Raw genomic sequence first — 21399 nt, 5'->3', positions numbered from 1 at the left:
AGCTGTGCTTTTGTTCCCGGCCAGCCCTAGGAAGGGTGGGAGCCAGCCGTGCCTGCCTCTGTCCAGCCGAGATTGATTCAGCATCTGGAGTTATGAGGGTAATTTGAATTGGCTGCTTTCTGGCAAAGGTCCTAACTGGCGCTTAATCCAATGATGATGTGATTTAGTGAGGACAATAAAATCTTGTGTGAGTGTAGCTCTGTCAGCCAAGGATAGTTGCTCACCGCACAAAGGAGAAACGGAGCCGGCAGGCATCTATCCATCCGTCCGTCTTGGCTTTCACCCTGTGGCCTGCAGCCCCCTTTCCAGAGCACCCCTTCAGATGCCCTGCTAAATAGATGCCTGGCACAAGGTCAGCAGCAGCCTCGCCCACCTTGCTGCCTGTCTCGCTAGGGCTGGGTCCTTTGAAATGATGTGGTGCCGAGTGGTAGCTTTGGAGATCGCAGGCTCATTGTGAAGGCTGGGGTTGGCATCTCCTGTGTCTGCTCTGCTGCCCTCTTGCCGCCTATTCTGGGACGGTGTTGGGTGCTGTGGTACGTATGCTGGCTTTTAACGGCTGGGATGAAGAAATGGGAGTGGAAGGGCTTGGCATATGTATTGTGTCTTCATCTGGGTGGGTTGGAGAAGAAACACGCAAGATTGCTTAACGAGGCTTTGCTTGCCTTCAGCACCCTTCAACTTTCCTGTGCTTCTTTTCAAAATTGTGTTTACCTGTTGTGAGATTCTTGTGAGTTCTTGATGCTAACAACTGTTCATATGTGACTATGAGCAATTGGGCAGGGGGAGGCATAGGAGATGAAAATGTTACCAGCCTCCCAGCGGTGGGGTGGTTAAAGGGATGGGCTCTCCCTCCTTTTCAAAGCAGGTGCTAGGTTTGAACGTAAGAGGGATTTCTGGTCCTCCTTTTTACTGGCTTTGAGTACAGAACCAGAGGGTGGTTGTTATTCCAGATTAAGGGTGTGATCTTTTGTATGTGGAATGAGAGAGTTGGGGCATCATGTTGCATTAAACTATAAGGTCTGTCAGTGGCTTCTTATATGATTTCTTGCAAAGCACACTACAACTTGCAAAAGAAACTGGAGGGCTGGTAGCTCTTTTACACTTTCCCAGGCTATGCTCTTTTGCTGTTGTAGCAACCTGACTAGTAGAAAGGAAGCAGGTGGCAGCTTTCCCCCATTGCTTTATCTCAGCACTGGGAAAAGTTTGATTTCTGCTACTGGCACAGGAGCAGAGCTGTTTTCTTTGAAAGTGACACTTCGGTATCGGGAGTGGTGAGGTGAGTGGGAGTGGGAGAGGCAGGTCAGGTGGTGAGGCTGGTGATTATGGGAGGAGAAGCACCTGGTGGCACTGGAGGACTAAGAGGGTGCAAGGACACAGAACTCTTCCTTGCAGTGCCTGTACAGACTGGAGCTGTGCTGCATCCCCCCTTAACTGAGCTCATAAACAGAGCAAAGTTACTCATGCAAAAAGAAAAGAATCCCTTAAGTGAGAGAACTTGGGTTCCAAAGGCTTTCTGGCAATCATACGTGCTTGTTTTGGGTACTGTTGGGAGTGCAATAACTGAAAAATCCCCTGTTTTGCTATTACTGTCACTACATGGCAAAGACTCCATGCAGCAATTTTCTGTTTTCTGTTTGTGCTTGCCTCCATCCCCCCCCCCGCCCCGCTGCCAATCCCTAGCTCCACTGCATGCAAAGGTAGCAAAAGGCCAGATGTGGTTGCTGGATGTGGGTGGGGTGGAGTGGAAATTTGCTGTTCACACCCACATGGATACAAAATCCACTTTGAGTACAATTTTCCTTGAGTACAACCATTCCATATAGAAGGATTTTTCCTTGCTGGTCTTGTTTGTACATTGTAAGTTTAAAAAAAGAACAGAGAACACCAAGAAATCTTTGGGCAGTGCAGTATTCATGAATGAATAGAGGATGAAGTTGGGTGGAAACAAACCCCTACCCCCACACACTCAGATTGCTGAGTTGAGGAAAAACATGTATTTTAAACACTGTGCACAGGTTGGTTTTGTGCATACTTGTTAGTGAAGGAAATCACTCTGCAAGTGGTTGAAAGCACTCTCTATTCTTTTAGAATTACTTTAAATGTTTGCAAACTGAACCCTGGCATGGAAAATAGATTCTGGGGGTGGGGGTGGGGGGTTGGTTTCCAAAGTTGCTCATACTTACATTGCATCTATTTCCCCAAATACTCATGACGGTGAGTGAAACACTGCCTGACCTCAGCCTATCTGAAGCCTGGAAGCTGTTTTTCAGTGAGAATTCAGCAATGAATAACCACAGCCCATCCTTAAATGACTGGAAAGTATATGGAGCAGAATTTTCAGACTGGCAGGTGTAGACTCCAGACAGGCTTGAATGCTGACACTGTTTGTCATAGCTTTCCAAGAAACCACTGCAAATTTAGCCTGACTGCTCACACTTACCCGTGTCACCCTTTGGTAGCACATGAATGGTCTGCAGTGCGTGGGGGGGGGAGAGCCAGTTGCCATTTAGTGGCCGATAGGCCATTCTTACCATAGGTGACTATGCTATTGACTTTTGCACTGCCAGGCTGTTACCTCTCTTCAGCCCAGAGTTAACAATAGCTCTGCTGGATCAGACCAAATCTCCATCTGCTCCAGCATCCTGTCTCCTGTAGCGGTTAACTAGATGCCTAGGAAGGCCCCGCCAACAGGAGCTTGGAAGCCAAAGCTGCCTCCTGTTGTTTCCTAACAACCAAGTATCCAGAGGTATACCATTTCTGAACACAGATTCCATTCAGCTGTCATGACTCATAGCCATGACAGAGTGCCTCTCCATGAATGTGTCTGGTCTCCTTTTAATGCCATCTCAGTTAGTGGCCATCATGATATCCTGCAGCAGTGAGTTCCGCACCATGTTGTATGAAAAATAGCGCTTCCTTTTCTCTGCCTTAAATCTACTGCCCCTCTACTGAGTTCAGCAAAGAAGCTGCTGGCTCTGGGACTGTAGTCATTTTCCTAACTGAAGAGGAAAAATGCAAGTGCAGACCTGGTCTTCCCCAAATGTGGTGATGTAATTGCTCTGTCAAGGGGCACAAAGGAAATCTTCTCCCAGTGCTCCCTTCCCATCCCCTTAACACATCCAAACTCAATTTTTAAAAATGTTATACAAGTCTGCAACTACCTCCAAGGATGGCTGCATTTTATAGAACTGCATGTAAAAGCCTTTAGATCAGTTCTGAGAAAAATAACTGTGACATAACTGGCCATTGGTTGCCCTTTTCAAGGTGCCCCAAATCTACCCCCAAGCAGCACCTTTCTCTGCCTCACCAGCATTCCTCGATCAAAAGAAGCCAGCATTCCTCAATCAACCTGATGGTGCTTACTGGAAAGCCTTGCTCTTTGGTGTGTGCCAAGGAGAAGTCACCAGGTGTCTGTGATGTGGCACGGCTGCCCGCTTTGGCAGCAAGGTGTTTACATCCCACACTCCCTCAGGGATGACAAGGCCCTGCCAGTTGGTCCCTGTACGCCGAGGCATGTTGGAGCTTGACCAGCACCTCTGTTTCCAAAGCCAGGGCCATACTTACACTTCATCTTGCCTTAATGATAAGCGACTCCATTGCGTAATTAGCACTTTGCTGACATGGAACAAAGAGCTAAAAATGGGAAGGGCAGCCATCGGAGCTGAGTGGTGGGTAAACATCCAGAGTGGAAGAGGGCATTGGATAGCTGCAGACCGCTGAGAAGATCTGTCCCATTCAGATACATAGAAAACTGCTGTGGGCAGGGCCGGATCGAGGGGGGGCAGGGGGGGTAGTCTGCCCCCAGCGCCGCCAGGGAAGGGGCGCCGGGAGCAGCTGCCAGCTGCCGGGAGCGCTCGAGGGCGGCAGCACGTGCAGCCTCACAGCCTCCTGCGCTGCCTTTTGCCTGCCCCGAAGGACAGGGGGTGGCCAGCTTGCCGCGCGCCCCCGTCTGGCAGGGCAGGCAAAAGGTAGCGTGGCCGCCCACCCCATTCGCCTGCCCCACAGGACAGGGGGTGGCTGGGCGCCCCCTGTCCTGCAGGGCAGGCAAATGGCATGGGCAGCCTCGCAGCCCCCCCGCGCTGCCTTTTGCCTACCCTGCAGGACAGGTCTCGCATGGCAAGCTGGCCACCCCCTGTCCTGCAGGGCAGGTGAAAGGCAGCACGGGGGGCTGCAAGGCCGCCTGCACCATTCGCCTGCGGGGAGGCGAATGGTGCGGGCGGCTTCCCAGCCCCACACGCTGCCTCCGCTGCTCCACCCTGCATGATGATGTCACCGAAATGATGTCATCACACAGCGCCGGGAGCGTGTGCACGCGTGCAACGGGTTGGACTAGGGTTGCCCTGGGCGCCAGCAATGCTAGATCCAGCCCTGGCTGTGGGCAGGATAAAAAGGGGGTGTAGGAGAGACCGCCTGTTGATGCTTATTGCCAGGGCTTTTTTTCAGCTGGAACGTGGTGGAACGGAGTTCTGGCACGTCTTGAACGTGGTCACATGGCTGGTGGCCCTGCCCCCTGATCTCCAGACAGAGGGCAGTTTAGATTGCCCTCTGCACCCCCCTCTGTCTGGAGATCAGGGGGCAGGGCCACCAGCCATGTGACCATTTTCTCAGAGGGCGATTTAAACATTAATAAACTCCCCCCTTGTTCCAGATGACCCAAAGTGACATCATTGTGTGGTCCTGTGCTGGCAACCCACTGAGTTCCACCACCTCTTTTCCCTGCTTATTGCTATATCTGAAATGGCTTGTAGAAAAGTGGGCAAAGTCACTGGTTCCTCTGCATCCTTCCCAGTCAGCCTATGCAGTGTGCTCTTGCAATGGGCAACCAGGTATATGAATATGTGGGGAGGAGAGGGAGGAAGGGAATGCTTCTTCCAATGCTGGCCCTTTACTGGCAGCGTCCATCTATCCCCTCTGAGCAGATTCTCCTGCCAGAGTTGTTAGTTGCCAACCTCCAGGCAGGACCCAGGATCTCGTGGAATTGTTACTGATTTCCAGGTGACAGAGATCAACTCCCCGGGAGAAAATGGCTGCTTTGGAGGATGGGTTCTATGGCATTATTCCCTGCTGAGGTCCTTCCCCTCCCTGCTTTCACCCCCCAATCTTCAAGGATTTCCCAACCCTACTTTTGAACATGGCTTAGATGAAAAAATTGGAGGACCATCCTCTGTGTGACTGCAACTGCTGTGAGCTACAAAACAGAGAATAATCACAACTGATGCTCTTATATAGGTTTGGGGGAGGGGGTTGTGCAAAGTGACCTTAAATGCACGCAATGCCAATGAATTCCCCACCCCCACACCCAACTAGCCAAATCATTTTAATCTGGAGTGGTGGCACAGCCTCTCTTAAATAGAATGAGTAGGGCTGAAAAGCAAAAGTTGATTCATTGGTGTGATTAAACCATCGGAGGCTTAACTGCCAATTAAAAGCCAGCACTCCTATTAATCAGACCTGCTCTTCAGCAAGCTTCTTGCTCATGCAGCCCCCTCATTTCTCTGTTTGCTACAAAACTCCATGAGAAGTGACTGGACAGCCTGCTTCGTCCAAAGATACACGGCAGCATTAGTCAATGAAAAGGCGAGGCAGCCACCCCCCACCTAATAGGCCATTCTCAGGATCCTGTCATGCTGCTCTGTGATGAGCGACAGCACTCTTGGCCATACTGCTGAGTTATTTATTTATTTATTTATTTATGCAGGTGTGCATGCAGTTCCATCAGTGTATGTGGCATTTCACAGTCCCTACCCCCAAGGAGTTCTCAAGCATGACAAATTGATTGTGAAGCTGTTAAGATTGGAAAAAGCCATGGTGCACTGCTGTAAACCTCTTTAGGCTGTCTTAAGAATACAAAACCTATGATGCAGTGGAAAACCACTGAGGAGGGTGTATACGAGTCCTTTAATTGAAGGGAGCAACTGACAGGGTTGAAACGGCAGGACAAATGGAACCAAATGAAATGTGAATTGGTAGGCAGGTTTTTTTGTGGGACTCCATGGCTTGAGCAGCAGCCCAAGGAAAGCTAATCCAAGAGGCAAGCAGAGCAGAAGACAAGACTTTTCCTGTTTATGCAGGTCACTTGCCCCTTTCCTTATTGTCATGTACAAAATGCTCTAGGGAGCCTTGGCAGAGCCAGAAATAGAACAATGGACTCGGAGGATCGCTATCTTGGGAGCTGCTTTTGCACCTTCAGCATGAATAAAGGTAGAAGGATCAGCTGGCTGCAGGGAGATTGTCACAGCAGAGCCAGGCAGTGGTGACTCTGCAGGGTGCCAGTGAAGTGCTGTAGTGCTGGCTGCTGGAGATTGCCGTTACAGAGGGAGGCTTGGACCAGCAGACTGGAGAGCCATAAACTGGGTAGGTGTTTCTACTGTTTGCCCAGAAACCCAAGAGTGCTCAGCGGGACAGGAGGTGGGATGGAGGTGTACCAGCCATTGCAGAATGCTGTACACCAGCTGCCTCCTTGCAAGGGGGTGAGAAGTGTTTGCTTGCAGTCTCTTGCCACTTCCACCCAGCACTACTCCTGGATGTTGACTGCTGTTGCAGATGAATGGGGACTACTACCTGAGATGCAGAGTTGGCAAGTGCGGCATAGTAAGGTAGCCCCTGCAGAGATCATGCAAGTCCCTTCTTTTGATCTTTAGCTTTCTGAGGTTGTTTGTTTCAAAGTAAATGTCCAGTCTTTTTACTTAGGGAGATCTAAGAGTCAATATTGGACTTAGATTTTCAAGAAGAAAACAAACTACTCTCATCTTCAGCATTGTGGCCGAGAAGCAGAGGCACCAGGGCAACCAACATGCGCTAGGGGCTGGCTGGCTACACTTTTGGTTCACAGTCGACATTTCGTTACTTTGCATTTAATAGCATGAGCAGATTAGTCGGCTTGCATTTAGAGGGGGTTTTTTTGTTCAGCATTGACACACGAAGCTTTCTCCCAACTCCCCTTAGTGCACCATCTGCCATTCTCCTCCACCAAATTCTGGACATGGACCTGGCCGGTAGACAGCGAGCAGGTAGAGTGGCCAGGTGCAAAGGAAAATGGGACTTGGGATAGCTGGGTCGAAGAGGGGGGCTTGGGCTGGTGTATTTTCTCGCAGTGCTGCAGGGCAGCTTGCTGCTACTAACGCTTTTTTTGCTACTAAATGTACAGGAGACCTGCCCATTTGAGCATCCCTAGACTGTTCTTTTGAATAACTACATAACGGGATGGAATTAATATATGCTGTTATCTCTGTTCTTGCATGCTAACGCAGCAACCGTTGAGCATTTGCCTGTTAAGGTAGAGTAGCTCTATGCTTGGCAAAGTTCAAGGTTAGGGGTTTTGGGTCTGTCTGATTCTTAATAAGTAGGTCTGGGTTGCCCAGACTCAACTTCCTTTCCTTGCAGCCTCATGGCAACTGAGAACTGCTTTTTAAGGTCAGCAGAGGCCCAATTCTGCTTGGGATCGCAGCATAGAGAGAGGAAGGGCTCCTGAATACATAACTAGTGCCAAACCATTCTACTGTAGAGGTGCCCTTGTACTCCGCCTGAGCAAGCTATGGAATCCCGGAAGCACCTCTTCAGTTTTCCCGCTAATCAGTCCTGGATTCCTTCCTGTGCTCCGTAAGTGGCAGTCTTGTGGCTGAGGGCTGATAAAGAAGCTGGTGATGCATGACGTCCACCCGGCAAGAATTTAGGCCGTCCTAAAGTTGATTGCATCTGTTTGTTTAAGTTGGCCATGCTGGCGACAGGGCCGAAACAAGGAGCAAGCTAACCTGATTGAATTACAGAGGGAAAGGGGGTGGGGGTTGGAGTGGAGGAAGAGAACAACAAGAGCCGGCTGCTCCTTGTGTCCAGGGGACAGCAACTGCTTAAACAAGCAAGCAGAAAATGCAGTTGTAGCAACGGCTGCCAACTGGAAGCTCCCATCCAGAGGTACTTTACCTGTGTACCTGATGGTTGCTACAAACATTGGGATGAAAACTGCTTTGTTGCCCTGCTTGTCATTTGTCAAAAAGTATCTAGGCGTCTTGTGTTGACTTGGAAACAGAATGCTGGACTAGATGATCTTGTTGGTTTGATCTGGCAGGGCCCACAAGCTGGTTGGGAAGGAAACTGTTCCTCTGAGCACATGCAGAAAGCATTTCCCTCACAAAGTCACCACAGCCAATCCCTACACATCTAGGATTAGGGGACAGGGACTCTGTTTGCTTCCCCCCACCCCACCAAATTACTGCTAATGTTACTGTTTATTGGGCTCACGTCCAGCTTCAGAGTAGAGGCCAGATGAGCTGCAGAGCCCGCATTTCTCTGTCATAGGCGTCTAGTAGCTTTTCGAGTCCATATCTTGCTCACGTCAGGTCCTTTGATTGAATTTGTGAGGGATTTAATTTAATCCAAAAAATGTTTTTCCCATCTTAAACGAGCCTGCTCGTTTCCTGTCCAGCCTTCATCTAATGTGGGCTGTCGTCAGCGCAGGGATACTTCTTAAGGACAGTTCTTGGATGACTCTGTGCAGCCTCTCCTACAAAGGATTATAGCCCACAGGCAAGACTTCAGGAGCAGTTTCCCCCTTAAATGAGTTCACTGCAGAAAATTATCAAGTTAATCAACAAAACCATTGAGTTCCACAATGGCTCCCTTATACAAATTTCTGGCTGTTGCTTGTGCACACCAGACCCAGCCCCTTCATGGGTGGGGCTTGGAACCAACAACAAGAGCCGGATCTTGGCCAGGAAGTTCAGTACCATCCTGCATCTCTGCTAGTTTGTTCTTCTCCGGGGAGGGGAGAATGGAGCACTTCCTCCTCCTTATCTTCTCCTAAGGGCAGGATTGGAGAAATGAAGAAAGTGCTGAGCACTTCACGTTCTATGTAGTCTAGAATTAGTTTTGGTAGCCAACTGGACTGATGCAATTGCCAAAACCCTTAGAGAGGAGAACAACTGCACAAGAAATTAGGAAGCTGAGAGTGCTTCTCTGGCTGCACTCTTGCTTACACTTGAGAGTAAATAGCAGGGGGACTGAGGACCAGTGGTATCTTCTGAGGTGGGGAGAGAACTTTCAACAGCATAGCCTGCTGACGAGTGCCTGGATGTACACTGTGGTGACAAAATGGGGCTCTCGAGGTGGCAGAACTAATGTCATCAGGTGGTGCTGAGTCAAAAGAATTTATTCAGCACTGAACCACAGCCAACATCCCCTTCTCTTTTGCCAAAAGCTGCTGTTGGACCTGCATTTCTGGCTTTCCTTTGGGGCGTCTTTGCCCTCCTGCTACAGAAGTTGCCTGCAGGTACCAGGAGTGTGGGAGACAACCTCCCCACATAGAGCCACAGATGGAATTTGGGGGCAACGGGTGTGCTGGGAGGCTAATGAAAGGCCAGTTTTGAGCTTACAGTGTTAAGTAGACACTTTGGGTTGGATGTGATTAGTCCTGGGCTGGTCCAGGAACCTGGAGTTGTTAGCTCGTCTTACAGGATTTGGGATTCTGGAGACAAGGTCTCCAGGTGGACCTATTCCAGATAGATGTGAGACCCAATGCCAGTTTGTTTTTTGAAGACATTAAGCTAAACCACTTCCCTAAAACGCCAGAATCTCTTCACTGCACGTGGCTCATCCTTTCCCCCCCTTTCCCGTTTTTGTCATCAGATGTTTGAGCCTGAGTCAGAGAAGCCAGGGGCCATGCCCTCCGATGGGGAAGATGTGACCAGCCCTGTTGCCCACCCCTTGAAAGAGGATTTGGCGGAGGGAATGACGGAGGAGTCTGTGAAGGAAGTCCAGGATGCCCTTACGGAAAAGGACAAGGAGACAAGCCCCATGGAGCGCAGGGAGCAGGCAGAGCCCTACAGCCACCCTGCAGCCTTCACAATCCCTAAGCTGCAGCTGGACAGCACCTTCAGCCAGGGCACGGCATGCATCGCCACTTTGGAGCTTGAAAGCTCAGAGGACCAAGAAGATGAAGAGGAGGAAGATGAGGAGGAGGAGGAAGAGGAGGAAGACGACGAGGCCTACTTGTGCAGGGGTGATGCTAAGCGCTCCAGCATGATTGACACCTTGGAGTGTGAGACAGTCTGCCGCCTCAGCGTGCAGAATTCACTGCGGCGCCGCACACACAGCGAAGGCAGCCTCCTCCACGAGCCCCGGGGTGGCCACTGCTTCAGCTCCGACACCAGCCTGAATTATGCTGAGGGGCAGAGTCCCACTGCCGGCTGGACGCTGCCGTCCCCCAAGACGCTAAAAAAAGAGCTCATGGAGAATGGGAGCTCCATTCACCAGTTCAGCCTGCTCTTTGCTGGACACCGGAAGGTATGCAAACTGGGAGGGGGCTCAGAAAGTCACAGGCATGCTGTGGGATTTGATGCAGGCTCTGGAACAGGGATGGCTCAAACTATTTTAATTAATTTTGCTGCTCCCACATAGTGTCATTTTGTATGCTGTTGCTACCCCCCCCCCAATCATGGCATTTTTGCAATAGCAGCTCCACCCCATAAGTGAATGGGAGAGGGGGAAGTATCTATTTGTGACATCTTGGGGTGGGGGTGACACACACACCCTACAGAATGTCATCCCAAGGGTAGGGGCAGAGGTTATCTACGTGTCCCCCACAAGAAGCATAATGCTGCAGATCCTGGAGAGCAATAGAGGCTGAGAGAATAAGGGCCAAAATACCCATTTTGGGCTGGGCCTGTGTTCCCGGGACCCAGCTCAGGTTCCCTTGCAGCCACCCACTAAGCTGTGACGAATGGCTTTTAAAAAATAAAGGAGAGCCCAAAGCGGCTCAGAATGCCACTGCGGGGAAGGGAAGGGCTCCTGCCTTTGCCCTAAGCTGTTTTCTCACATGGAAATAGTGTTGGGGTGGGGGGAGTTGTTTCCCTGTTTTTGCTTCTCCGTGTTCACAGAACGCTACACATGGAGCATCAAAAACAGGGAAACAGCTCCCCACCCCAGTGCTGTTTTGGCATGGGGAAAATGGCTGTGTGTGGGGAGGGAGGGGAGGCAGAAGCCCTTTCTCTCCCTGTGGTAGTGTTCCAAGCCCATTTGGGCTCTCCTTTGTTTTTCAAAAGCCATTCCCCACAGAGGCTGTTCAGCTGTGGGGATCTCACATTGGGTCTGGGGAACACAAGTCCAACTTGTTCAAAACCCAAACGTGCAGATTGGCCCTAAGCAATTACACGGTAAGTTCCTGGTTCAAATCTTGCCTGTGCCACAAACTCATTGGGTGACCTTAAGCAAGTCTCTCTCTCTTACTTTTCTACCTGCAATATGGGGCTAACAACACAGGCCTACATTACTGGGCTGTTGTAAGGCAGACTGTGGTAACATATGTGGAGCCTTTTCAACACAGAAAGTTCTGTATTCACGTGAGGTATTATTGTCGAACTCTGATAGGCCAGGCAGCTGCCCAGTCTTGCACCTGATTATGGCTCATGCAGCACAAGAGCTCTCTCTTTGCAGTGGTTAATTTATAAGGGAGGCTCTGGGGCTTCGGTCTAAATCGCTGTCCTTCTGACCTTCATGTTCAGAGGCACTCTGAGTTGTGTGTATCCTGTAATTCTGTGCAAGTGCTGAAAGTCTAGCAATTTTGTTATTGGGCACAGAATTCAGCATCACCACAAGAATCTCAGCTTTCAGGTTTTGGTTTTAAGTAAGTTTCTAGATCTTCAGGCTTTAAAGATAAGGTGGAAAATGCCTCTCAGTTACATTTCCTGTCCTGGGAAAAGCCAGTGGAGGGTGAAGTTACTGATTTTCTTAATCTAGTCCTGCACCATGTGTGCATCTTTGGGCTCATGTGCCTTCTGTGCCACCCAGCTTCAGAAACATCAGTCTTGTCCTTTAGGAGCCCAGTAAACCAGGCTGTGAACCAAAGAAATGTCCTGAGTATGGGCAGCTGAGGATCAATCCTGCATGGAACCTGTCCCTTTTGACCTTAAGCCCCCCTCTGTCCCCCAGTTCCAGATGTGCCTGTGTACTGCAATTACTTAGCAGTGATGAAAAGTTACTCTGCACATTCTGTGGGGCACTTTGTGTTAAGCTGCACTGAAAACAGATTCTGGGGCCCAAGACCTAGTGAGGCCCAAATCAATTCAGCAATTAAATCAATTAAACCCTGCCATGAATTCTTTCCACAGTGACTACTCAAAGGTTCTTGCCTCAGAAAAGGAGGCAACATATAGAACAAATTCTTTTTATAAAGAAAGTGTTTGCCCTTGGGCATGTTCAGCTACTGGTGTACATATATAAAAGTTACACAGAGCTCTTTGTCATTCCCCCTGATGAAGAATTCTGTGAGACCTGGAAGATTCCATACATAAATTGTAAAGAGTCCAGTCGCACCTTTAAGCCTGACCAACTTTATTGTAGAATAAGCTTTCGAGAGCCACAGCTCTCTTCGTCAGATGCATCTGACGAAGAGAGCTATGGCTCTCGAAAGCTTATGCTACAATAAAGTTGGTTACTCTTAAAGGTGCTACTGGACTCTTTCCTATTTTGCTACTACAGACTAACACAGCTAACTCCTCTGGAGCTATATACATGAATTGGACCTTTAAAATGTATTACCATTTTCTACTTCATGCCATTCTTTATCTTCTCATCCTGTATACTAAATAAAAAGATTTCTGGGTGCTTTCGATGTAATAACAGACCTGTAAGATAGGTTAGTGTTGTCACCATATTGTAGATGCATGGCTGAAGCTGACACATAGTGTTTTGCTTAAGACTGTACACTGCATTTGGGGCAGTGAAGAAATTAGACCTGAAATCCTTCTGGATCTTATCTCATTCTCTGATTGCTATATCACCACTGAAGGGAAAACTGCCTCTGAGCCCACTTCCCACCCTGAACTGCCCATACTTCTTGGCCTGGTTCCCCTGCTTCCGCACTGGAGCCAGCCATTTCCTCTAGTTCTGGCTGGACAGCCCCAGCTTTCAGAGTAGGGAGTCTCCTTGTCTCACGGGCCCCTGTTCTTTTCCTTTGGCCTGGGGTCCTGCCTGGAAGCCCCCCCTCCCCCCCCCCCGTTCTTGTGTTCTGCTTTCAGGCATTTAACTGAAGGTGAGAAGGATCATTAAGCCGGTGTTTCTTTATGGTGCATTCATTAGAAGAGGGGATGAGAAACAAGGCAGATGGCTTTCAGGGTGAGGCTGCTAGCTGAAAATCCACAGGTACAGCCCCCAACATGGAGGTGCAGAAATGAACCAAGCTTTACCTGTTGAATTTCTGCCTCTAGTGCTGCTCTGAAAGACAACAAACGTTCTGCCAGGAGTGGGGGGAGGAAATATAAGTGCTCTTTTATAGCAATAAGCTGTTGTCTGTTTTTCGCCTCCTTGCTTCCACTTGAGATGGCAACGAGGGCCTACAGAATTAAATGTACCACATATTTGCATTTCTGTCCACATAGTGGCAAAAGCACCCGCTTGCCCTGGCAATCTCAGTGGTCTTTAAGTAGAGGTAAACCTAAGTGGTGGTCTTGTTCTGCCTACAATGTTGGTTGGATCTGGAGTGGCAGCTCCAGGGTACGGTAAGCTTGTGCGCAATACTACAATATGTGGCAGGGTCTATTGATACTCAGCATCTGCAGCAGCTCTTGGCTTACGTGCATCTAAACCAATTAGCTGCAAAAGGCAAGTCTCGCTAGTAGGGCTGGTCAGCGCCTGGCACACTCCCTGATTTGCAGATGGAGCTGAGGCACTTGCTGTCTGAACACATTTTGTTTTCTGTGTGACCCTCCCATTGGGTATTAGAAGAGCATTTCTGCCCTCCAGTGGAGGCAAAGAACTTGACAGCTGGTGAAGACAGAAATACATGCACAGGCAACCTAAGTCCAATTTATACAGCTAAACTGATGGTTGACAAGATGGCCATGGTCGACTGACTAGCAGCTATTTTTTTCCAGCCTGGGTATTACTCTCTCTCTCTCTCTCTCTCTCTCTCTCTCTCTCTCTCTCTCTCTGTGTGTGTGTGTGTGTGTGTGTGTGTGTGTGTTTGAATCATCTGTCATGAGCCCAAGTTGCTCAACCAACATAAAACTGGCGCTGTGTGAGATTTTAGTTTTTCACCCAAACTGACCTTTTTACTTCCCTCATGGAAGCTCTATTACTGGTCAACATTCTGTTGCTGGCACCTTCCCTTGGAATGTTCATTTGCATTCTGTAACATTGCAGCAGCACAGTGGATGATTTGGCTGCAATCACAATGAAATACAACAGCTATTTTTAGCCTGTTTTACAAGACAGATGTTTGTCAATTCTGTCATGTTTTTAAACTTCATGGTGCTTTATAATCCTTTGCACAGGTCAGCTACTATAGCACTCATTTTACAGAACGGATTTCCCTGATTGGGCTGGGATTTTCAGCACCACCACCTAGGGCTGAATGTAGTACTTCGTAGGGAAGTGAGACAGGAGCACCCTGGCTTGGAAAGAATGGCCTTAAATACAGAAGTATTCCAAGTTGTTTGGATGGTTAGGATTAAACCATTCTGGCTCCCATGCATTTAATTGCAGTTTGACATGAAGAAATTAAGCAGGGAAAGCCTTTTCTGGCATGGATAGGAAGTCACAACCAACCCCCATACTAAAGGCGCAGCAGCAGGACAAGAAAAAAGAGATGGCAATCCTCGTGACTGCAAACCAGTGAGGCGGGGGGGGGGGGGTCGGGTCAGAGAGAGAGAATAAAGAGCCTGTTGAAAAACAAAGAGATTGCTGGCTCATGGTGGCTGCAGTGTACAGATACGCCACCCCCCTCTTTTTTGAAAAAGGAAGCCTCCTTGCTGGCTGATCTATATCCCAACCACCGCTCCTTAAGGCAGTGTTTCTCAACCAGGATTCTGCAGGACATAGTTGGGGTTCTCTGAGAAACCAGCCAAGAATTCAGCATTTTGGCAAAAATAAACAAGCTCAGATAGGATGCTGAAAATTAAACCTTATATTGACTTCGAATGTGAATTTTCTTTTGATGTTTAAGTAAACTTTATCTTGATTTGATATTTTGATATTTGGAAAAAAAATAAATACAAAAAAATCCAAGAAAAATTCTTCCATTATTTCTTACAATGTAAAGTTGACGTGTGGAGAAAGAGCGAGCAAGCGAGCGAGCAGCTCTTTACAAATAAATTTTCATGACAATAATTAAGTGAAATCAAAAAGAGTCCAGTAGCACCTTTAAGACTAACCAACTTTATTGTAGCATAAGCTTTTGAGAATCACAGATCTCTTCATCAGATGCATCTGACAAAGAGAACTGTGATTCTCGAAAGCTTATGCTACAATAAAGTTGGTTAGTCTCTTTTTGATTTTGCTGCTACAGACTAACATGGCTAACTCCTCTGCATCAATAATTAAGTAGTAATTGAATTGTGCTCCCTGCCATCAAGTTTTTCTGGCCTCTAAATGTTTTAATAGGTAGGGGTTCCTTGCAACTAGAAAAATTAATTTAGGGTTCCTCCATGGAAAAAAAGTTGGAAAACACTGACTTAAGGTATGTGTGGGATGGTGGGGTGTGTATTGACTGCCCCCAACTGGTCCTTTTTAGAAGGCTTTGAATATTCCAGAGCAAACTAGTTCTTTGATCATACATTACCTCTGGAAGGCACAGCAGTGAGTTGTTGCTCTTTCACCTGGGCGGCTCGATAGGGACAGTTTGGACAATACTTAATTCTTCAGCCTTCCTTGGTGGAAAGAATTAGAGTTTACTTTTCCAAGGTAACATCCTCTGTACTCCTATATTCAATGCAAGCAAATATAAGAAAGCCAGCACTGTAAACTGATGTAGCTGTCAGGTCCACGTCCAGGCATGGCTGCACCAGAGATACTAGCGCCTGTTGTGGGTCTTTGGGCAGCACCTTTGCCCCAGTTAGGCTGGGGCCTCTTGGCTCCTGCTGTCCTACCAGTTGTCAAAGGCTTATAGGAGGTGGCCTGCAGGCCCCATTCTGACATTGGGTTTGTGGCCAGAGGGGGGTATACATCACCCTTGCTCCCTCTCATCCATTCCTCCACCCTGCCTGCCTCTGGCCAGCCCTCCAACTCCCTTCCTGGTCTTGCCTCTCCTTCACATACTTGCACCAACTCCTCCTCCTTGCTCCTACACAACCCACCACTCCCTGTGGGTGGACTTCCCTTATATCCCTTCACCCATTCCTGGCTCCACCTGCCAGCCACATCCCTGGCTGTCTTGGGCAGCCACACCTGTGGTTGCTTTGTTGGCTGCTGGGCTTTTTCTGCTAATTGCCTCAGGCAGCCCTACGTGTGGCTGCTTTGCTCTCAGCCCCACCTGGTTCTGGCTGATCCCTTCTAGCCTGCCTGCAGGTTGGGGCGTGGCCCTGTGCTGCCTTTCCTCTTCTGCTGGTAAGGTTGCTGGCTAGCTGTCCCCATTTCCTATGCCTTTTCCTCTGGGCTAGTTCCCTCCTGGTTACCCTCACTCTCTCTGCCTGGGCTGGAGGGTGGAGCTGGCTGGCTTCTACCTGCTCTGTTTGACTCTCTGAGGCTTGGGTGTCTCTCTACCTCCCTCTGTTGCTAGCAAGTTTGGGGCCTGGTCTGTTGGGGTGGCTGAGTAGCTGCCTCCCGGACATCCCCCACCTGTTCCTCTTGGCAAGTCTGGGGGCTAAGCCTTGGACCCCGGACAGTAGCATCTTGACCAAGAGCATTAGCAGAGAAATCCTCCAGTTTGAATCTTGCCTCTGCCACAGACTTACTATAGATGGCTTTAGGCTGTGCTTCAGTTCCCTTTGTCAGCAATACAAGGATAATAATACTGGCCTACTTCACAGATCACTGAGATAATGTACATGAAGAGCTATGAACATAGCTAAGCATTCTTATTGTTTTACTTCTCAGTATCACAAGGCAAGCAAAGTGAACAGCAGGAATAATTCACAAAGGACTAGAAACCTGCTTTAAAAAAAAAAAGCTGAGCTTCTTACAATCCTGAGCTCCACGGCCAGCTTCAGTTTGTACCCCTGAGGAATGTGGTTGCGGATGACTCTAGCATAGCTGCTGTGCTTGCACATGCCGATCTTACCAGGCTGCATCCACCCAAATAACCATGGAAGGGAGAGAGACCCTAAAGGCCATCTGACTCGCTCCACGTCGAAACGCCAGACCATCTATCAGCCAGCTTCCCCTTATCGATTAGTGTAATCCGGAGCAAAACAAAACATAGGGCTATAAAACCCTGCACAAACACGCAGCAGTCTTCTTTCCTTGCTGAGGATGGGTTGTTCCCTCTCTCTACCCACTCTGTGATCATGCATTTGTATATGTTTCATTGCTTGGGGAACTCATCTGCTCTCTGTCTTTTGTCTCTGCATGGAAGCCGTGTTTCCCCCCCACCCCAACAATGGAAGGAAATGTGTTTAGGTCTAGCTGGAAGTGCCTGGCGCACACAGAATGCATGGAGATGTATCTGCCTAGGAAGGCGGCTGCCTCTGCGATAAACTCCGGAAGCCTCACCTTTTGGGGAAGGAAGCCTAAGAAAGCTCAGGGCCTGAGGTTTTGGCTGGAGAGAAGGTTCCCACGGTTGGGTCTACAGAAATGGGCAGTTGAAATGAATGGCTAATGGGCTCGTGTGTGCAGATTCTCAGGCAAAGTTCTCCTTGATGCCTTGCTACAACTGGAACATGTATGCTTAAAAGGCTATGCTGTTATGCACACCTATATGAGAGTAAGTGCCTTTGGACACAAAAGGGCTTACATGCAAGTAATCTCACCTCTAATGCTTGTTGGGTGACCTTCAGCCAGTCATTATCTCTCAGCTCAAACTACCTTGCAAGATTGTTGTGAATACAGGGAAGAGGGAAGTGCTTGCCACCCTGGATTCTTTGAAGGAAAGGCAGGATAAAAATGAAATATATAAAATTAAAATGGATACATATAGTTTCAGGCTGTATGCCACTATGCATTAAATAAGAATAGAGGCTTTTGAGGAGGTCCAAAGTTAGTAAGGCTCTTCAGTTTAAAGAATGCTGGAAAAAACAGAAAAAGCTTGATTGTTAATTTTTTAAATTTTAAAATCCATTAACTGGAGTTTTCCTTAATTTTATTTTTACATTTGGATCCTATTTTCATAGTGTCTGCTATACTTTAGAAAATTAAGAATAATAAGGACACCTGTTAACCCATCTGAACAAGGCCCTCTGCAGATACCACCGTGCAGTTTGGCTTAAATCAACAACTGCAGGCACATGCAGATTCTCTGTGGTAGCCCCCACCTGGTGGAACGGCCTGTCGGAAGAGGTCAGGAAAGCTCCCACTCTCCTGGCTTTCTGCAAACTATGCAAGACTGAATTATTTAGGAGGGCTTTCTACTCAGATTATAGGCCTATGTTATATGTCATATGCTCAGAAAGATACCTTGGTAAGGAACACGGATTGCAGGATGCCATCCACCTTGGACCTCAGCGAGAAAGGCACACTATAAATAATATAATAATAATTGAAAAACTGCATTGAATTTTTTATACTAATAAGTCAGGAGCTGCAAGATTGATATTTAACAAACTGTCGAAAAGGGGGCGGGGTTGCTTTTTAATCTAGCCAGCTCAGCTCTTGCAAAGCATTACCACAATCATCACCAGCTACTGAATTCTCTGCGTATAATCTGGTTAGCCTAGTTTTTAATGTTCTTATGTGCTATGGTCCTGAGGGTACGTGTGCATATGTACATAATGGTCAATAACTAAGATCCATATTCTTCTCCCCCTCCCCCTCCCCCTCCCCCACAGCAGCAGCATATGCTGGATCCTGGTTGTGTCTGTGCACGAGAAGCCATGGCCGTCTGCAAAAGGATGAACAAGAACCTGTAAGTGTGTGGCATGATGACTCCAATCCCCAGCAGTGGGCTTTAAGCATTGGTCAGGGTGGCTAAGGCTAGTACTCCAAATGAATGCTGTTTGGTGGCCACACTCTTATGGCAGGAAGGCTTGGTGAATTCTCTCTGCCAATGGAAAGGCGCTCCTCTTTACTTCTCTAGCTATCTGATCACATTTGAATCCTTCCCTTCTTCCAAGGAGCTCAGTGCCTTGTGATTCTCCGTCATGGGAGTGTGTGTGCGTGTCATGGCTCAGTGTTCGAGCGTCTGCTGGGCTTGCAGAAGGTTCCAGGTTCAATCAGCAGCATTTTCAGTTAAAAGAATCAGGGAGTGGGTGATGCGAAGGACCTCTGCCCAAGACAACGGAAAGCTGCTGCCAGTCAGAGCAGACAACACTGACCTTGATGGATCAATGATCTGATTCAGTACACAGCAGCTACATCAGCACAATCCCTTCTGGGAGGCAGATTAAGATTGAGAAAGTCCGCAGCTTGTCTACAGTGGAATCTTAAACCCACTGAATTCACTGAAATCAATGGGCTGAGAAGGGTGTAATTCTGCCTGGAACTGTACTGCTAGTGAGCTTCGTGGCTGTATGGAAACACTAACTGATACCCCACACTGGCTCCCCTTTGTTGTTGTTACTGCAGGACTGGGTGAGTGTAAAATGGCCAGATTTACTGGTGAGGGGAATGCCCTCTGCACATGTTAAGAGGATATGTTTATCATTTGTTTCCCTTATTCCAAATGTGAGCCTCTGTTTATAGGCAGTGCTTACATGCTGTGAAGAGAAGGCATTCTGCATGCGCTCAGAGGTGTTTCTTCGTTGCAGTGTTATTTGTGTATCCACCAGCCCCTTTCCCCCCTGCACAATCCAGTCCAGGTGCACCACGGAAAGGTCCTTACAGGATCATGGTACTAGTGCAACCGCGCCCCCCCCCCCCATCACCATCACTGGCAATCAGCCTGGGAAGAGACTTTCCCAGAATGCCATCCTCTTATGTTGATTTCCAGAACAGGGGTGTGTAAAACCCGGAAAAGGTTGTGTGTTTCCAGTGTGTGTGGAGGTTTCCTTCCATTTCTGCATGAGTGGTCCCCCCCCCATTTTAAAATAATGGTACCGTGGGCTTTGCACATGCTCAAAGATGCACTATCCATAGGTTACCCTTAAGAAACAAACCAACCAGCTACCAAAGCTACTTTATGTCTGAAGAGGATAAGTGCTCTTTAAGTGTTCGAAGGCCCTTAAGAGAAAGAGCACTCTGCACGTGCTCAGAAGCCCTCGGCCAAGCCACCATCGACTTTTGAATGCAAAAAGTAGCACGTCTACTAGCGAATATGCACACCATGCCATTCCTCTTCCCGGCTCCGCATAGCGCTTCCCGTCCGCTTGCCAGCGTCTTTGGACTTGCTCGGAAGTAAGCAGCGCGCGGGACTGCAGGCTCCTCATTCCAGCAGCCTCGCCTAGCTGTAAACCCATCACTCTACTTCACCACACTTGGAGCCCCCAAACAACCTCTTATTTCTCTTCTACAGTGTTTTACCAAAAGGGCAGCGAAAGGAATCTCGATTCCCACGAGCGAGCATGTAAAAGGCACCAGCGCGGCTTGAGCCGTGTCCGCGAGCATGCTCAGTAGGAAACCTACGGCTCGCCCCTGGCCCCGCGGGTGTCCAGCTGCGGTGGCAGGACTGGGCCGCGGGGTGCCGCTGTTTCCTCGCCTCTCCGCGGTTGGGCGGGGAGGGAGGCTGCGGTGGCTCCCAGCTGCGCTATTTAGGCTGCAGCAACAAGGACGTGCATTGGGGAAAGGCCGGTGTTCGTGGCGCAACTGTGCGTTTTGCACGTGTGAGCACGAGTCTGCCTGTTCCTTAAAACGGAGGACCCTGGTGGGTTTTGGATCCCTCCACCTCCAGTAGCCCTAGCCTATCCAGACGCTTCATCCCTAAGATGCATCCCGCTGTCCGGGGCGTTTCGGAGTGGTACCTGGCCAGGTAAGGTTTGCCCCCCCTCTTTGGGATGGTGGAACCGGTCGGGATCCGCACCAGCCTCCCACAAGGCAGCAGCTGCCATTTAAAGAGACCTGCTGTTTTTGAAAAGTTCTTTTAGTTGGTGCCTGGTTTGAGCATGTGGACTAGAAACCTCTTTCCTAATTCCGAGCCGGTTTCTGTAGGGCTGCCTGACTGACAAGAAACGTTCAGTATGTGCCAGGGGCGCTTTTTAAGGTTTCACATTTCCTGCCCTGGCACTGGGTTGTGGGGGCTGAAGCCAGCTGTGAGTTTCCATCTCTTCTGCAGCTGCTCTACAATTAAACTCTATTTTGCCTCCCCTGAATCCTTTCATACGCAGGAGAGAATATGAAGCCAGGAGAGAAGGAAGGTGTTTCTTTTGAAAATAATTCAATGACAGCACACTGGTCCAATTGTGTGTGTGTATGGGGGAGGTCTGGAGCTTTGGAGAGGGAACGCTTGAGGGGAGGGGGCAGCAGCCATGTCTCCTTTACCGGCCCAGTGCTTAGCTTCCTCACAGAAATACATGGTAGGGCAAGTGAATAGTCCCAGCCACAGCATGCAAGAACTGGAGGAGTACTGGGGGCTCCCCTTACAAAATGCAGCATTCCCAAGCACTG

At 48.8% G+C, this 21399-nt stretch overlaps 1 protein-coding gene across 5 annotated transcripts in view; it reads left to right on the top strand.

Annotated features, from left to right (window-relative positions):
* Positions 1-21399, top strand: part of RGS3 (regulator of G protein signaling 3) — a 93147-nt gene that overhangs the window by 64041 nt on the left and 7707 nt on the right. For 4 of the 5 annotated variants that reach the window (XM_054997567.1, XM_054997571.1, XM_054997570.1 and 1 more), the window contains 2 exons: positions 9622-10278; positions 18690-18766. In XM_054997567.1, the coding sequence (XP_054853542.1) occupies positions 9622-10278; positions 18690-18766 (734 nt within the window). The remainder of the gene's footprint in view (positions 1-9621; positions 10279-18689; positions 18767-21399) is intronic. The other variant, XM_054997568.1, reaches the window with a different exon arrangement.

The sequence above is a fragment of the Eublepharis macularius genome, chromosome 14 (genome assembly GCF_028583425.1).
Source record: "Eublepharis macularius isolate TG4126 chromosome 14, MPM_Emac_v1.0, whole genome shotgun sequence".
NCBI classification, from domain to species: domain Eukaryota; kingdom Metazoa; phylum Chordata; class Lepidosauria; order Squamata; family Eublepharidae; genus Eublepharis; species Eublepharis macularius.
This window is presented reverse-complemented; position numbering and strand designations above follow the sequence as displayed.